Source organism: Carcharodon carcharias, chromosome 20 (genome assembly GCF_017639515.1).
Source record: "Carcharodon carcharias isolate sCarCar2 chromosome 20, sCarCar2.pri, whole genome shotgun sequence".
Lineage (NCBI taxonomy): Eukaryota > Metazoa > Chordata > Chondrichthyes > Lamniformes > Lamnidae > Carcharodon > Carcharodon carcharias.
This window is the reverse complement of record NC_054486.1, coordinates 57972717-57987255: the sequence shown is the minus strand read 5'-3', so window position 1 is coordinate 57987255 and position 14539 is coordinate 57972717. Positions and strand designations below refer to the sequence as shown.

Genomic DNA, 14539 nt, shown 5'->3' with positions numbered 1-14539 from the left:
ACTCGTCCTACCCAAAATGATGCAGCAAGAATTTGGGAGATACGTGAAGGCCACATGGGAATGGAGAAGTGTAAGCTCAGAGCCAGATCAGCTGGCATCTACAAAGCCATACACTGCATTTATGCTTCTATGTCAGAAGTATATAAATACACAGCAGAGATGATAGCTACTGAAGCACCACCCAGACAACGGCAAACTGTGGGAGACGACTTATCCACAGACAATCAAGAATCTAGTAGCAGAGTATCCCTCTAAGTACCCATTCATCAGGAAGGTGAAAGATTTGAGAGCTGCAACAATCATCTCAGCAGTATGAGTTCTGTTTGCTGAGCAAGAGATTCCTGAAAGAGTGATATTTGATAATAGAACCCAATTCACCTCCAGAGTTTAAGGATTTTGCTGAACATTATGGGTTAGATGACATCACCTCATATCACATTCCCAAGAGACACAGTTTTATAGAAAGACACGTCCAGTGTTGAAAAGAATCCTCGTGAAATGCTGAGAGACAGGGGAAGACCCAAATCTTGCCTTGTTGTCATTGCAGGTACATCCCTCAAAGCTGACCTGAAATCGCGGTGAAACATCAACAATACTTGATGTCAAAATCATATCTTTTGGGATTGTGCCTTTTTCTTTTTGAAGCAGCTGTCAGTTTATGCTAATTTTATAATTTGGCACGTATGTATATAATAACATAAGAAATAGGAACAGGAGTAGACTATTCGGTCCCTCAAGCTTGCTCCGCCATTCAATAAGACCATGGCTGATCATATTGCTTTTTGATTTCCACATTCCCATCTAACCCTGATAACCTTTGATTCCCTTACCTAACAAGAATCTATCTACCTCTGTCTTAAAAATATTCAATGACCCTGCCTCCACCACCTTCTGAGGCAGAGAATTACAAAATTGCATAACCCTCAGCGAAAAAAAATTCTCCTCATTTTAAAACAGTGCCCCCTAGTTCTGGACTCACACCCACAAGAGGAAACATCTCTTTGATGTCCACCTTGTCAAGGCCGTTCAGGATCTAGTATACTTCAATCAAATCACCCCTCACTCTTCTAAATTCCTGTGGAAACAAGCCCTTCTATCCATGCTAATATGTTAGCCCTACACCATGCATTTTTATTTTCTGTAATAATCTTTGTGGCGCCTTCTGGAAATCCAAGTATAGCACGTCTACAGACTACCCTTTATCCATTGCGCATGTTACTCCTTCAAAAAAACTTCAATAAATTGGTTAAACATGATTTTCCTTTCACAAAACCATGCTGACTTTTCCCAATTGCCTTGAGCTCATCTAAATGCCCAGCTCTAACCTCTTTAATGATCAATTCTAATAACTTCCCCACAACAGACGTCAAGCTAATTGGCCTATAATTTCCCGTTTTCTGCCTCCCTTCCTCCCTTGAATAGAGAGGTTATACTTGCTGCTTTCTAATCTGATGGAACCTTTCCAGAATCTAGCGAAGTTTGGAAAATTAACACCAGTGCATTGACTACTTCCATTAACCACTTCTTTTAAGATCCTAGGAGATCCATCAATTTGCTCAGTACAGTTTCCCCAGTGTTCTTTCTCCTGATCCCCTCCTGATTTGCAACTATTAGTGGAATTGTTTTTGTATCCTCTATAGTGAACACAGAAGCAAGACATTTGTTCATTTCTTCTGCCATTTCCTTATTATCTACTATTAACTCCCCACTGTCACTCTCTAGAGGACCAGCACTCACTTTACTCCTTTCCTTTTTAAGTACCTGTAGAAACTCGTGCTATCCAATTTTACATTTTCTAGCTAGCTTCCTCTTATATTCTGATTTCTTTCCCTGACTAACCTTTTGGTCATTCTCTGCTATTCTTTATATTCTGGCCAATCATCTGTCCTGCCACTCATCTTTGCAGAGTTGTATGCTTTTTCCTTAAGTTTGATGCTTTCCTTAACATCTCTAGTTAACCACGGATGGTGGGTCCTCCCCTTAGAGTTTTTCTTTTTAGAAGGAATGTACTTATTTTGAATATTCTGAAATATCCCCTTAAAATGTCTGCCACTGCTTCTCTATTGATCTATCCTCTAGCCTAGTTTCCTAGTTCCCTTCAGCTAGCTCAGCTTTCACCCCTGCATAGTGCCCTTATTTAAGTTTTTAAGATACTAGTCTTGGACCCACTCTTCTCCTTTTCAAACTGGATGTAAAGTTCAATCATATTGTGGTTGCTGCTACCTAGGGGTGCCTTTACTCTGAGGCTGTTAATTAATCCTGTCATGTTATGCAATACCAAATCTAATGTAACCTGCTGCTCTAAAACTATCTCAAAAGCATTCTAAGAACTCCTCATCCAGGCTACTACTGCCAATCTGATTTTTCCAGTTTGTGTAGATTAAAATCACCCATGCTTATTGCTGTCCCTTTATCACAAACACACAATATTTTCTCTTGAATACTTTGTCCTACATTGTGACTACTGTTAGGAGGCCTGTAGACCACTCCCACTAATGACATTTTTTCCCCTACTGTTCCTCATCATCACCAAACCGATTCTACACCCTGATCTCCTGAACCAAGGTCATCTCTAACTATTGCACTAATGCCCTCTTTGATTAACAGTGCTACCCCTCCACCTTTACCTAGCTTCCTATTTTTCTTGAATATCATGTACCCTTCAATATTCAGACCCAATCTTCGTCATCCTGCAGCCACGCCTCTAATAATAATGCAGGTAACTCATTGCTGTATCGTACAAGGAATACTGCAGATCATGGTTTGTATTCAATGTGCTAACTTATGTTCCTGATGCAATAGCAGCTAATTAACTTGCGTTTCATCTGTTCGTTTTCTCTAGGTTTTCAAATCAGGATAACTAATCCATTTGAATATTAATCATTTCATTTGTACACTTCAGTTAACAGCTGTGTGCTTATTTTGTAATAAATTTTAAAGGTTTGTTTTTAGTTAGCAAGCCTAGCATAAATGTGGCTTTTGGCTGAATGTAGAGCTTCAGCGAGCTAACAGCAAGAGCCACTGTCCTCGCAAAGGACATGCTAAGCAGCAAAGCGGGTGCAAATACCAAATTTTAAATAATGAAATTTGTTTCTGGTAGTATACTGCTCTATGTGGTGTGATGTTTGGCAATTTAATTATTGAGGCAGAATGTCTGTTATTACAGCTCGGTATATTAGATAATTTAGGTGAAGCTCATAGAGGACAGTTATCGAGCAAGAATTAAACATTGGTAATTGCAGAATTTTTCTGTCCATTGACCTGTTTGATAGTGGATGAGGGATCAATATTGCTCAGCAGACTGGCAGAATTCTATCCCCTTCACCAAATAGTGCACTGCAATCTTAACCATCCATCCGAGAAGGCAGACAGAACCTCGGTTCAATGTCTTGTGTGAAGGCAAAGATATATAGTGAAAAAAAACAAAAAAACTGCAGATGCTGGAAATCCAAAACAAAAACAAAATTACCTGGAAAAACTCAGCAGGTCTGGCAGCATCGGCGGAGAAGAAAAGAGTTGACGTTTCGAGTCCTCATGATCCTTCGACAGAACTTGAGTTCGAGTCCAAGAAAGAGTTGAAATATAAGCTGGTTTAAGGTGTGTGTGTGGGGGGCGGAGAGAGGGAGAGAGAGAGAGGTGGGGGGGTGGTGTGGTTGTAGGGACAAACAAGCAGTGATAGAAGCAGATCATCAAAAGATGTCAACAACAATAGTACAAAAGAACACATAGGTGTTAAAGTTGGTGATATTATCTAAACGAATGTGCTAATTAAGAATGGATGGTAGGGCACTCAAGGTACGAGCTATACCTTGAGTGCCCTACCATCCATTCTTAATTAGCACATTCGTTTAGATAATATCACCAACTTTAACTTTAACACCTATGTGTTCTTTTGTACTATTGTTGTTGACATCTTTTGATGATCTGCTTCTATCACTGCTTGTTTGTCCCTACAACCACACCTCCCCCCACCTCTCTCTCTCTCTCTCTCTCTCTTTCTCTTTCTCTCCGCCCCCCACACACACACCTTAAACCAGCTTATATTTCAACTCTTTCTTGGACTCGAACTCAAGTTCTGTCGAAGGGTCTTGAGGACTCGCAACGTCAACTCTTTTCTTCTCCGCCGATACTGCCAGACCTGCTGAGTTTTTCCAGGTAATTCTGTTTTTGTTTTTGTTTTGTGATATATAGTGAACATTTACTCCTGTTTAAAACAATACATTTTATTCCCATATCCCTTTGACCAGCTGCTCTTGCAGAAAAATGTAATAATTGAAGTTCCGTTAGCAATTCAATTGGTACAAACATAAAAGCCACTTCTAAAAGATAATTACTGGAAAATTGTTGATGGTGTCTGTGCATTGTTTCCATGTCACTGATCCACCCAAACAAACTTTTTTCCCCCAGGGTTATTTTGGAAGAGAAAAGCAGATATTTTAACCAGCTGTGAATATCTCTTGTTACAGACTCTCAGCAGTGTAACGGAACAGTACATATGTATATAAACTTGTCTCTGTCCTGTATAATATTTATAGTTTAGTTATTTATAATTATGTGATGCAGTACTTGGAATTATAAGCCCATTCCTCACCTCTCCAAAATATGTAAATTATCCAAAATTTGAGCTTTTTTCCCCCCTCCCTTTTGTAGACCTGTCTTTTCAGGCAATACTGAACAGTTATAGGACTATTACTATAGTTGAATTTTCCTTTTTCTACATCTAGAATCAGAAAGAATGCCAAATTCAAGTGTTTCCAATAGGGAACTCAATGGTCCTGTAAGTGAGCAACTGCCATGGAGAGGACTTGAAAAGTCAAGACCTGAGAATTAAGTCTACTGCTATGTTGCATAGGCCAAATTCCACCAAAGCATTTTGAGAATTTGACTTCAGCTTTTAAAAAAAAAATCAGCTGGTATTAGTAAACACGAGATCTTGGGAATGCCAATAGATGCCAGCCTTGCCAGTCACTCCCACATCCTGAGAGTGAATAATAAAAATTACCTCTGCAACTTAAGCAATGTGGCAGTGCTTTGCACCCACAACCAGAGTGAGATAATTAATCTATTTTCTGGTGTTAGTGGGAGAAGAACTCCCTGCTTCTCTTTGAGTAGCATAATAGATTTTGACCATCTGTTTGAACCATCAGAATAGACATGTTAAATCAAAAGCTCAAACATCTCATCTGCAGGATAGCACATCTGACAGTGCTACACTGAAGTGCCTCAAATCTGTATCATCATTCCTTTTTGAAAAAAAACTCGACACCTCCGTCTTTGCAAATTACCACCCCTGTCTCCAACCTCCCCTTCCTCTCAAGTCCTTGAACATGTTTCCCAAATCTGTGCGCTGCTTTTCTGGAAACCCTCCAATCAGGCTTTCACCTCAAAGTGACTCTTATCAAAGTCATAAATTACTTAATTAACAGTGACTATGACAAAGATAAACTATCCCACCACACCCTCTCAACCTTTCGGCAGCCATTGACATGGTTTACCACACTGTCCTCCAAAGCCTTGCCATCGTCATCCAGCTGGGTGTGACTGGGTTCCATTGTTTAATCATAGCTAAAGAATCACCTGCAATGGTTTCTCTTTCTGCTCTAGTCTTCTCCAAGGATCTATCCTTGGCTACCTCCCTATTTTTCATCTACATGCTGCCTCTCAGTGATATCATCCAAAAATGCAGTGTCAGACTCTGTATGCTGACAACCCAGTTCTACTTCACCTCCGCTGTATATCGCCACTGTACACTGTATCTAAATTGTCAGACTGGTTATTTGACATCTAGTACTGGATGAGTAGACATTTCTTTCAACTAAACATTGGGAAGAATGTAGCCATTATCATTGGTCTCCACTCCAATTTCCGTGCCCTAACTGCCAACTCCATCCCTCTCACTGGCAACTGAGGCTGAACCAGTCTGTGACCTGTGCCAAAGATGAATTCCTGACCACGTATTCATGCCATTACCAAAGCTGCCTATTTGCACCTCTGTCTTGTTGCCTGGCTGTACCCTTGTCTTGGCTCATCTGTTGTTGAAACCCTCAACCATGCCTTTCTTACCTTCTAGATTTGACTATTGCGGTATCCATTTTGTTGGCCTCCCACTTCCTACCCTCGAAACTTTAGGCTGTCCGACACTCTGTCTGTGCCTAACTTGCACTCCTCATCTAGAGCTGTTGACTTACACTGGCTCCTGGTGAAGCAATGCCTTTTTTAGTTCAAATCCTTGTTTTCAAATCCCTCAGTTTCCTCCATGGCCTTGCCCCTCCCTATCTCTAATCTCCTTCAGCCCCATAACCTTCTGAGATACATGCGCTCCTCTAATTCTGGACTTTTGGGCATCCCCAATTTTACTTGCTGCACTATCGTTACCCTAGATTATGTGCTACATCTTGGGTTGGGGCTTGAGCACTCAACCTCCTGCCTGAAGGCGTGCATGTCACCAACTGACCCAAACTGTTGCACAACATAATGTGGACTGAGAATTTTCTTTCCCCCTCACCATTGTAGTGGTAATGCTTGAGTAATTTAAATTCAAGTCAGCCCTAATTCTAAAATTCGTAAGAAATTAGCCTACATACTGCATTAGAAACAAAATGCTGGAAAAACTGAGTTAGCTGCTAGGATGGTCTGGCAGGATCTGCAGAGTGAGAAACAGAGTTAACATTTTGAATCCATATGACTTCTATATACGGCATTATTTAAAACAAAGTGCGCTCATCTCAGTAAGGAGTAATTGCTTAACTGACAGCTTCATATTTATCTTGTGTTGCAATGTAATTATCTGTACATTTTGTAATGGAAACTGGGTTTAAAATGGAATCCTAGTGCATTATTTTGGCTCACTAATCTCAAATGACTGACCTTATGAGCCTTTGGTAATGTTGAGGCCCCCAAGAAATCATTCCCTCCCCTCAACCCCCAATTTCAACCACTGTCCTGAAGTTCCCAGCAGATCAAACACAGAACATGTTAACCAATTGTTAGACTTGATTGATGGATATAAAGAGAAACAGAGGCAGTTTTATTTTTCCAAGTATGAATATTCAGGTTATTGTATGACTTTTGAAGGTGTAAAGTTTGTTTTACATGTAAATAGTTCATTACACTGCTTCCCTTTCATTTCTTAAAATGTTTTCATGTTATGATCATTCCCAGTGCATGATATCATTAAGCTTGTGATCTGGCCATCATGGTGTAGGTCTCTCTTTACAAGTTTATCATAATCTATAACAGATTTTGATCAAGAGGATGGGTTTAACGAGCAAAAATATTTTCAGCAAATGGCAGTAGAGACCATGGTGAAGAAAATGACCTAATTCCTAGTGAGTTAACTGCTAGGATGGCAAAGATTTTGGCTGGATTATGTGAGGCCTGAGCTTCAAACTCTGATTCAAGGGGATTCAACTACTGACTACCCTTACAACTACGACACATCACCCCACTCACCCACTTCAGGATGGTTCAACAATGTAGCACTCTTAAAGATAGTTTGCAGCAGCTCCTTAAGTAATAAAAACAAAAAACTGTGGATGCTGGAAGTCCAAAACAAAAACAGAATTACCTGGAAAAACTCAGCAGGTCCTTAAGTATATTGGTTTGAAAGACAATTACTAATTCACCTATTTGTGAGAGAAGTGAAAACAAATAAGGAGCTGTAGACTTTTTGGAATCTGATAAAGACTGAATAGGATAGATGAATCGTTGAATGGACTAAACGAAAGGGAAAAAGGCAATGCCAATGAAGTGAAACATGATGAGTTCACACAGCTGGAGATGATCAGATTCAAGTAATGTATTGAATAGGTGTAGTATTGAATAGATAATAGTAATGGTACTCCTCACATTAACATGAATAAAAATGCATTGCAGTCGTGTTTTGTTTCTGTACTTATTTAATTGCTGTTGGAAAATGGATCTATAATTATAAATGTTCTCCATCTATAGCATTGATTTAGATTTTTGATATTCAAACAAAATAATTATGATATTGTAATTTTGTAACTGATCCAACTTTAGATAGCTAGGGAAAACTGCCTCTGAATAATAAATGCATGTCATGTACACTTGTGAGCAAACATTGGAGAGTACTATTCCTTTTATGGTTTGGGACATTGTACAATGTTTGAATAATTTATCCAATTTAATAATTAATTAAATTTCCATACAGACAATTATCTGCATGTACAATATACCCTGTATCCACAGCATTCACTTTAGGCAACTGTTCTATAACATTAATTCTATGATGTGTTTTATTCCAAATTCTGGATTTTGGTGATAACCAAGTAATGTTATAATTAGTAAAGTGTCTACAGACTGTAATGTTAACCAACAATTCCATTTATTATTAAAATCAAAGTAGAGCGGAAAGGAATTGCTGCTTTGTTTAGCTAAATAATATAATTTCAAGCAGGGTGTTTGTTTTCCTGCAATTACATCAGAACAGCTGTTCAAGATCAGCAGGATATTATAATGCTATACATCTGTTCTGTGGTCTGCTGTTTAATATTTTTCTGTTTTCGGAAGAGTGAATAATGTGATGACAGGTCCCAAGAATGAGCAAATTGTTACAAGGGTTCCACAAAGGCTTTGCCATTTCCGATAAAACATGCCACTTGTATTGTTAAGGAAGAAATGGTGACTGGACAAAAATGAGACCAAGTTTCTGCTTGGAAAACTCATTTTACTTTTAGTTTTCCTATTTAAATTTGCCAAATTTTCCACTTTTTTTCTTGTAAGATACTGACTCTTCCCAGAATATGGTTCCATTAGTTTTGGACTCCATCCATTACCTTCATTAAATATCCATTCTTCTGTAAGCCTAAACATTGGTATTTGATGAAGGGTCATCATAACCAACCTAGCTCTGTTTTTATCCAATGCCTAGTGGATGTAATGTTCAGCAAGAATCACTGGATGGTATACATCACATGAGGACTAGCTGATCTTTATTCCCTCTCTGACCCTCATAATCCCTAACTCCATTTTTTTCCCTAGTTTTAATTCTAGCTGCTTCAATACCTGATATCTAACTGCACTGATCATACCTAGAACTGTTTGGAGGCATTTTAGATGAACACCTTGACTCGGAAAGTGTTAAATAGCATTGCTCTTGCAGGATTAGGCTGCCACATTTTAATATATATTTTATATATATATATAATATTCTCTCTGTGGCCCTCTCCCTCTCTTTCCCCCCACATTCTGTTATATGATGCATATTGCTATATTCATGTATATAAAAATATATATGTAAAGATCTATTCAGATTCCCATTACATTGTTGAGGGAAACCACTTGATGCACTGTTGTAATATGTTTACACCTCAAAATGCTCAATCCCTTTAATTGCTGAGGTGTTTAACCACACCTGTTCCATCCAAACTAAGTCCAATTACTGCCATTAGAAAATGTTGGTTTAATTGCTGTTGCTGAGGGAAGTTTGTAGATTTGCAGGGGCATTTAAAAAATGACTTTATTCTGTTGATGTTGGTATCGCTGGCAAGGGCAGCTTTTATTGCCCATTCTTAGATGTGTTTGAGAAGGTGGCGTTGAGACACTGCCTTGAAGCACTGGAGTCCATGTGATGAAACTAATCCTGCAGTGTTCCAGAATTTTGACCCAGCAATGATGATGAATAGTGACATATGCCCAAGGTGCTTGCAAACTTTTGGCTGCAGATCAGAAGAAAAACAGCCTTTTGATATCCTATGTATTTTAAAATAAAGCGAAGTATGATGAATATTGCTAAATTATATTCTTTGTTTAAAAAAAGTGATAGGCTTTTGGGGAATCATTGCTGACTGTGCATATTAATACTGTCCTTCATAGTTGGAGTTGACTGATTAGAAATACGTTATTAAAAAGTCTATCCCGAGCCCCTGCAAGACATTTCAATGACCTTATTATGCAGCAGTCTCTAAATTACTTCAGTCCTTTTAATTGTATCACGTAGCTCGGTTGTGCGTAAATATACTGATAGGTGTTATTATGAATCACCCACTGTGGCAAAATTACATTTGACATCCCTGCCATTTTGAGCTGTTGAGTATTTAGCATTTGCCTTAACACTCGAGTCATGAAAATTTACCCAGGTACAGAAAGCCCAGGTAAGAATGACTAAAGTATCCAGTGCTGGCTTAAGTCAGATTTATGTTCTGTTGTGATGAGATCTAAATTAAATCGCTAAACTGATAGAAAAGTGATTGCCAAGTAAGGCAGTGTTTTACACCATGTTTGTCACTCATAATCTAAGATGATATTCCAGTATTTTGGGAGACACCATTTTTCAATTGAGATGTTAAATTAAGGCCACCTCTTTTCTGGAGGTGCAAGCAAACATTAATGAGCTTGTGGTCTTGTATTTGTGGTTGCATGGCTGTAAGGACCTATCTTTGTGAGGTGGATTTCCTCTTTCCCAAGCTTAGAATCTGGCACCAGGTCGAAGGAATTTCCAGGTGTCCAGGAACAGCGATGTCATCAAGCAGTACAAATAGCCAATCACGTTGAAGTATTCTCACATACAGCAAACCAGGATGTAAAAAACACTTTTTCTCCACTTGTAATTACATTTTAGAGTGTGTGGCATATACTTGGGGTTAAGGCAGAAGTTGGAATTTCAAGAATTTGAAAAATATCCATATTTTAATGTTTTAATCTCGCGAGAGAAACTTGACTTTCCACAAATATAGAATTAATTTTTCCAGAAAGATTTTTGAATTTTACAGTTAAATATCCAGTTACGCCTCATTTAAGGCTTTTTAACAGCAAGATTAATAGAGGGCATATTCTTGTCAGTTTTGTGTTGTAGTCTAATTGAATGCAGACTGGCGGTTCTTCAACAGCACACCCAATGGAGAAGAGTAGAATACAATATAGCAACTTATGGATTTCAGCATTTAACTGCATATATGTAAAGCCCAGAAGTTGCTGTCAGTTTCAGAGGACTAATGCTGACAATTTTGCCACATTCCTACTGCAAAACCCAGGCCTGTTTCACTATTTGGCAAGAATATTAGGATATATCTTCAAACATATTTCTTTTTCATTCTTCTCCCTTTTCCTTGGCTGCCCTCCTTTGTCCTTGCTGATGCTGCATGTTTGCTGAGAGCATTCAGTACTCCACTGAATTGAACATTCTTCATAAATGAGTGAGGATAGTGAGTATTATCAGGCTAATTAAAGACGGAGCTTCATTGCTCAGTTCAGTTGTGTCCTTGCACAATGTCCAGGCATATTCTTGAGAATCTTTGAATAGTGATGTAGAGCTTGAGCACCAGTTGTTTTGTTCCCTGCCCTTTCCAAAAACCTAAGAATTGTGACACCCATTTAAGTATGTCGATTGGCTCTGCTAACTTAGTACACGCAAATTAATCACCAAACCTCTGGTTTATATCCCATGCATAATAACACCTCACGAACATGGAACTATTGAGAAGCATAGGTTTTGTGTCGTGGATTTGTACACATTGAAATGTCCATTCCATCTTAATGTGGATTATGCTGATTGACACCACCACTACATTTTATGGCAGTGATGGAAAACTAATGTTTTTATCCACTGTTGGTGTGCAACAGCAGCTTCTGTTTCGATCACCTTGAGGTCAGTTTAGTGTAAGATGAAACTGTAGCTCTCTGCATTAGTGTTCACATAAATAGCTCCTAAAGGAAAGCAAGTTATATGCTATATAAAACATCCTTTTTTTTTAATAAAAACCTAGTACTTTGAACCCAAGGTTCAGAAATGTGTTCTCAGTTATAATATGCTGTCTCATCTTACACCTGCCATTTGTCTGACCTCTGAGTGTTATGGCCAATATATCTTGTGTTGTGGCTTTAGAATAGGCTGATGATGAAAAAAAAAGATTTTAAGCAGGACAAGTAAGTAGAGGACAGACTTTTAATTTGGTCAGTCTTGGCAGTTCTTGAGTACAAGAGGCTAATGTAAAAGCTAGACCCCATTATATAAATGTTTGACTATTAGTATCATAAAGCTTATTGGGAATAGTAACAAATAACAAATGTACTAAAACATGGTTTTGTTTTCTAAGACTGTAACCTTGTATTTTATCTTCCTAGGATGAACTTGACCTTACTGATAAACACAGGGAAGCCATGTTTGCACTTCCTGCAGAAAAGAAGTGGCAGATATATTGTAGTAAGAAAAAGGTAAGAAAATTATTATTCTTAAAACTTATCTTTTTTAAAAGTAGACTTTAATGAAGGTAAAAATATGAGAACTGGAATTCAGGGTATACTTGTCACTCATGATTTGCACGAGAGAAAAAATATTCATCATTATTTTGTGTGTTTGCCTTTTTTTAAATGTTCCTGCCTTGCTGTTTTCAGATTAGGAAAGAATAAAGAGAACAGAGTCCCAGTTCCTACTGCTGCCCCACTAACTAGCTAGCGTGATGAGTCTGAGAACAGCATTCAAGAGGTAGCTCCTGGTGTATTTTCTCCTCCCCTTGTAAAGTCGTAGCATCTGTGTTTCACTTGACTTTCCCTCATTTCCATTTCTAAATGATATGGTGAAAGCTTTCTAGGTAGGGGACAATACATCGTTTCCCTTGGTGCAGATAACTAATGCTGATAATATGAGAGAACCAAGAAAAGAGGACTGAGTTAGTTACGCTGGTAAGTTGGAATAAAAACCTTCAAACGATGGAAATTGGGAGGAAGAGTGGAAGAGTATAAAGTGGTTGTAATTTTTCTTGAGTTGCAGAGAGGATGAAGAAATGATCATAGTCCTACATAACAGGATATAATTTCTGTTGATAGATCACTGAAGGTTTTCATTTTCTTCAATTGAAGAACCATTAAAATTAACTAGCATTGATACATTTTGGTAAAAGCAATAAAAATGCCCATAGTGTATTGATTGGTACATTTTGCATTTCTGGGAGATGTACTTAAATATGGAATGCTGGTCCAACAACTTGGTCTTGGTTTGAATGTTTCATGACATTTATTTTTTTGCTGAGATTGTTCTCTCTATATTAAACTTAGTTATGTCATGTGTTCGCCTCCAATTAGCTAAATTTTCCCTCTATTTTCCTTAATCTGAGCCAATCTTTCTGTTCTTAAAAAAAAATCACAAAATCAAAATTAGAACCTTGCGTGCCTGGGAAAGGCTTTAAATTTTCCTTGTTTTGGAGCTTTTACAGCTGATGAAGATCAATAACAGTTTTTGTTTTTCATTGGGTACATTTCTTAAAATGACTCGTGATTTCAATTATGAGGATAGTTCTCTCTCTCTCGCTCTCTCAAGCTATGTGAAACAATTTATGAAGGGAAGGCATATTCAACTGATGTGTGTTGGTGTATGCTCCAGAAAAATCAATCACTTGGGCTGACTTTGCTATTCATCCTCTGTTTCTGATTTGTATGTTAAAATACTTCCTTCTGATTCGGACAGTGTCGCGAAGTAATGAGCAGGAACATGCTATCTTACATGTACAAGCACATTTTAGATACCTGAGCAGGTCTCAGATGACTTCAAAATCTAAGTGATATCTCATTTTGGTATATTCATCTGCATCTTCTAAATTTTCCCTTGGCTTTCCCTTTTCTTTTTCTGATGATCTGCAGCCCTATGCTCCCTCCTGAACATCCTGCTCAGCTGAATTTTGGTCTTTAGTGCATTTATCCCCTTCTCACTGCATTCTTAAGCAGTATTGTGCCTGGTAAACCAAAGATCCATAATCTGAATATTTTGAGTCTTCTAGGAACATGATATATTGTGAACCTAAGTCTCTTCACATATGTCCAAAGGCAGTCATTGTGTTTAGCATAAATTGCATAAAGTATATTTGGGGGATAGGTTTGCTATCTATAATTCAAGGACCTATACTTTTGCATATTATTTTAGGTTCATTATGCAGGCATTAAGACTCTCCTCGAACCTGACTTCAATATCCAGAATATGGTCAGAAATGACAACTTCCTTTGCCTGTGGCATCTAAGTGCCTCTGGTTATTTGGGCAACCGCCTTATACAAATCTCCATCTCCAACTTCAAGTCCTTAACATTGCTGGGATGGTGGGGGTGGGAGTTAGTTTTTTTTTCTGATGGAAAAAAACTCTTCAAGCCTTCACTTGGAGCATTTAACTAATCACTATCACAGCAATTGAAGTTACCAATCTGAATAATTTTAAAAACATTAGTTTGGACCTCATAAATAGGTAAAATTGAAATTAGCACATGGATGGCAAACTCCTGGCTGAAGAGACTTCATCTCTTCCATCTCGAAGTATGCTTGAGATTGAGCAGTTATGGGAACATTAGGAATAGAAATGGGCAATTCAGGCTTTCGGGCTTACTCCTCCATTCGCTTAAATCATGGCCGATATTTTTTTAATTCATTCATGGGATTTGGGTGTCACTGGCTAGGCCAGCATTTATTGCCCATCCCTACTTGCGCTGGAGAAGCTGGTGGTGGGCTGCCGCCTTGAACCGCTGCAGTCCATGTGGCGTCAGTACACCCACAGTGCTGTTAGGGAGGGAGTTCCAGGATTTTGACCCAGCTAACAGT

General features: G+C 38.4%; 1 protein-coding gene across 6 annotated transcripts in view; it reads left to right on the top strand.

Moving 5' to 3' along the window:
* The window catches only part of daam1a (dishevelled associated activator of morphogenesis 1a), a 202813-nt gene that overhangs the window by 91551 nt on the left and 96723 nt on the right, over nt 1-14539 (top strand). For all 6 annotated transcript variants that reach the window (XM_041214678.1, XM_041214682.1, XM_041214676.1 and 3 more), the window contains exon 3: nt 12085-12174. In XM_041214678.1, the coding sequence (XP_041070612.1) occupies nt 12085-12174 (90 nt within the window). The remainder of the gene's footprint in view (nt 1-12084; nt 12175-14539) is intronic.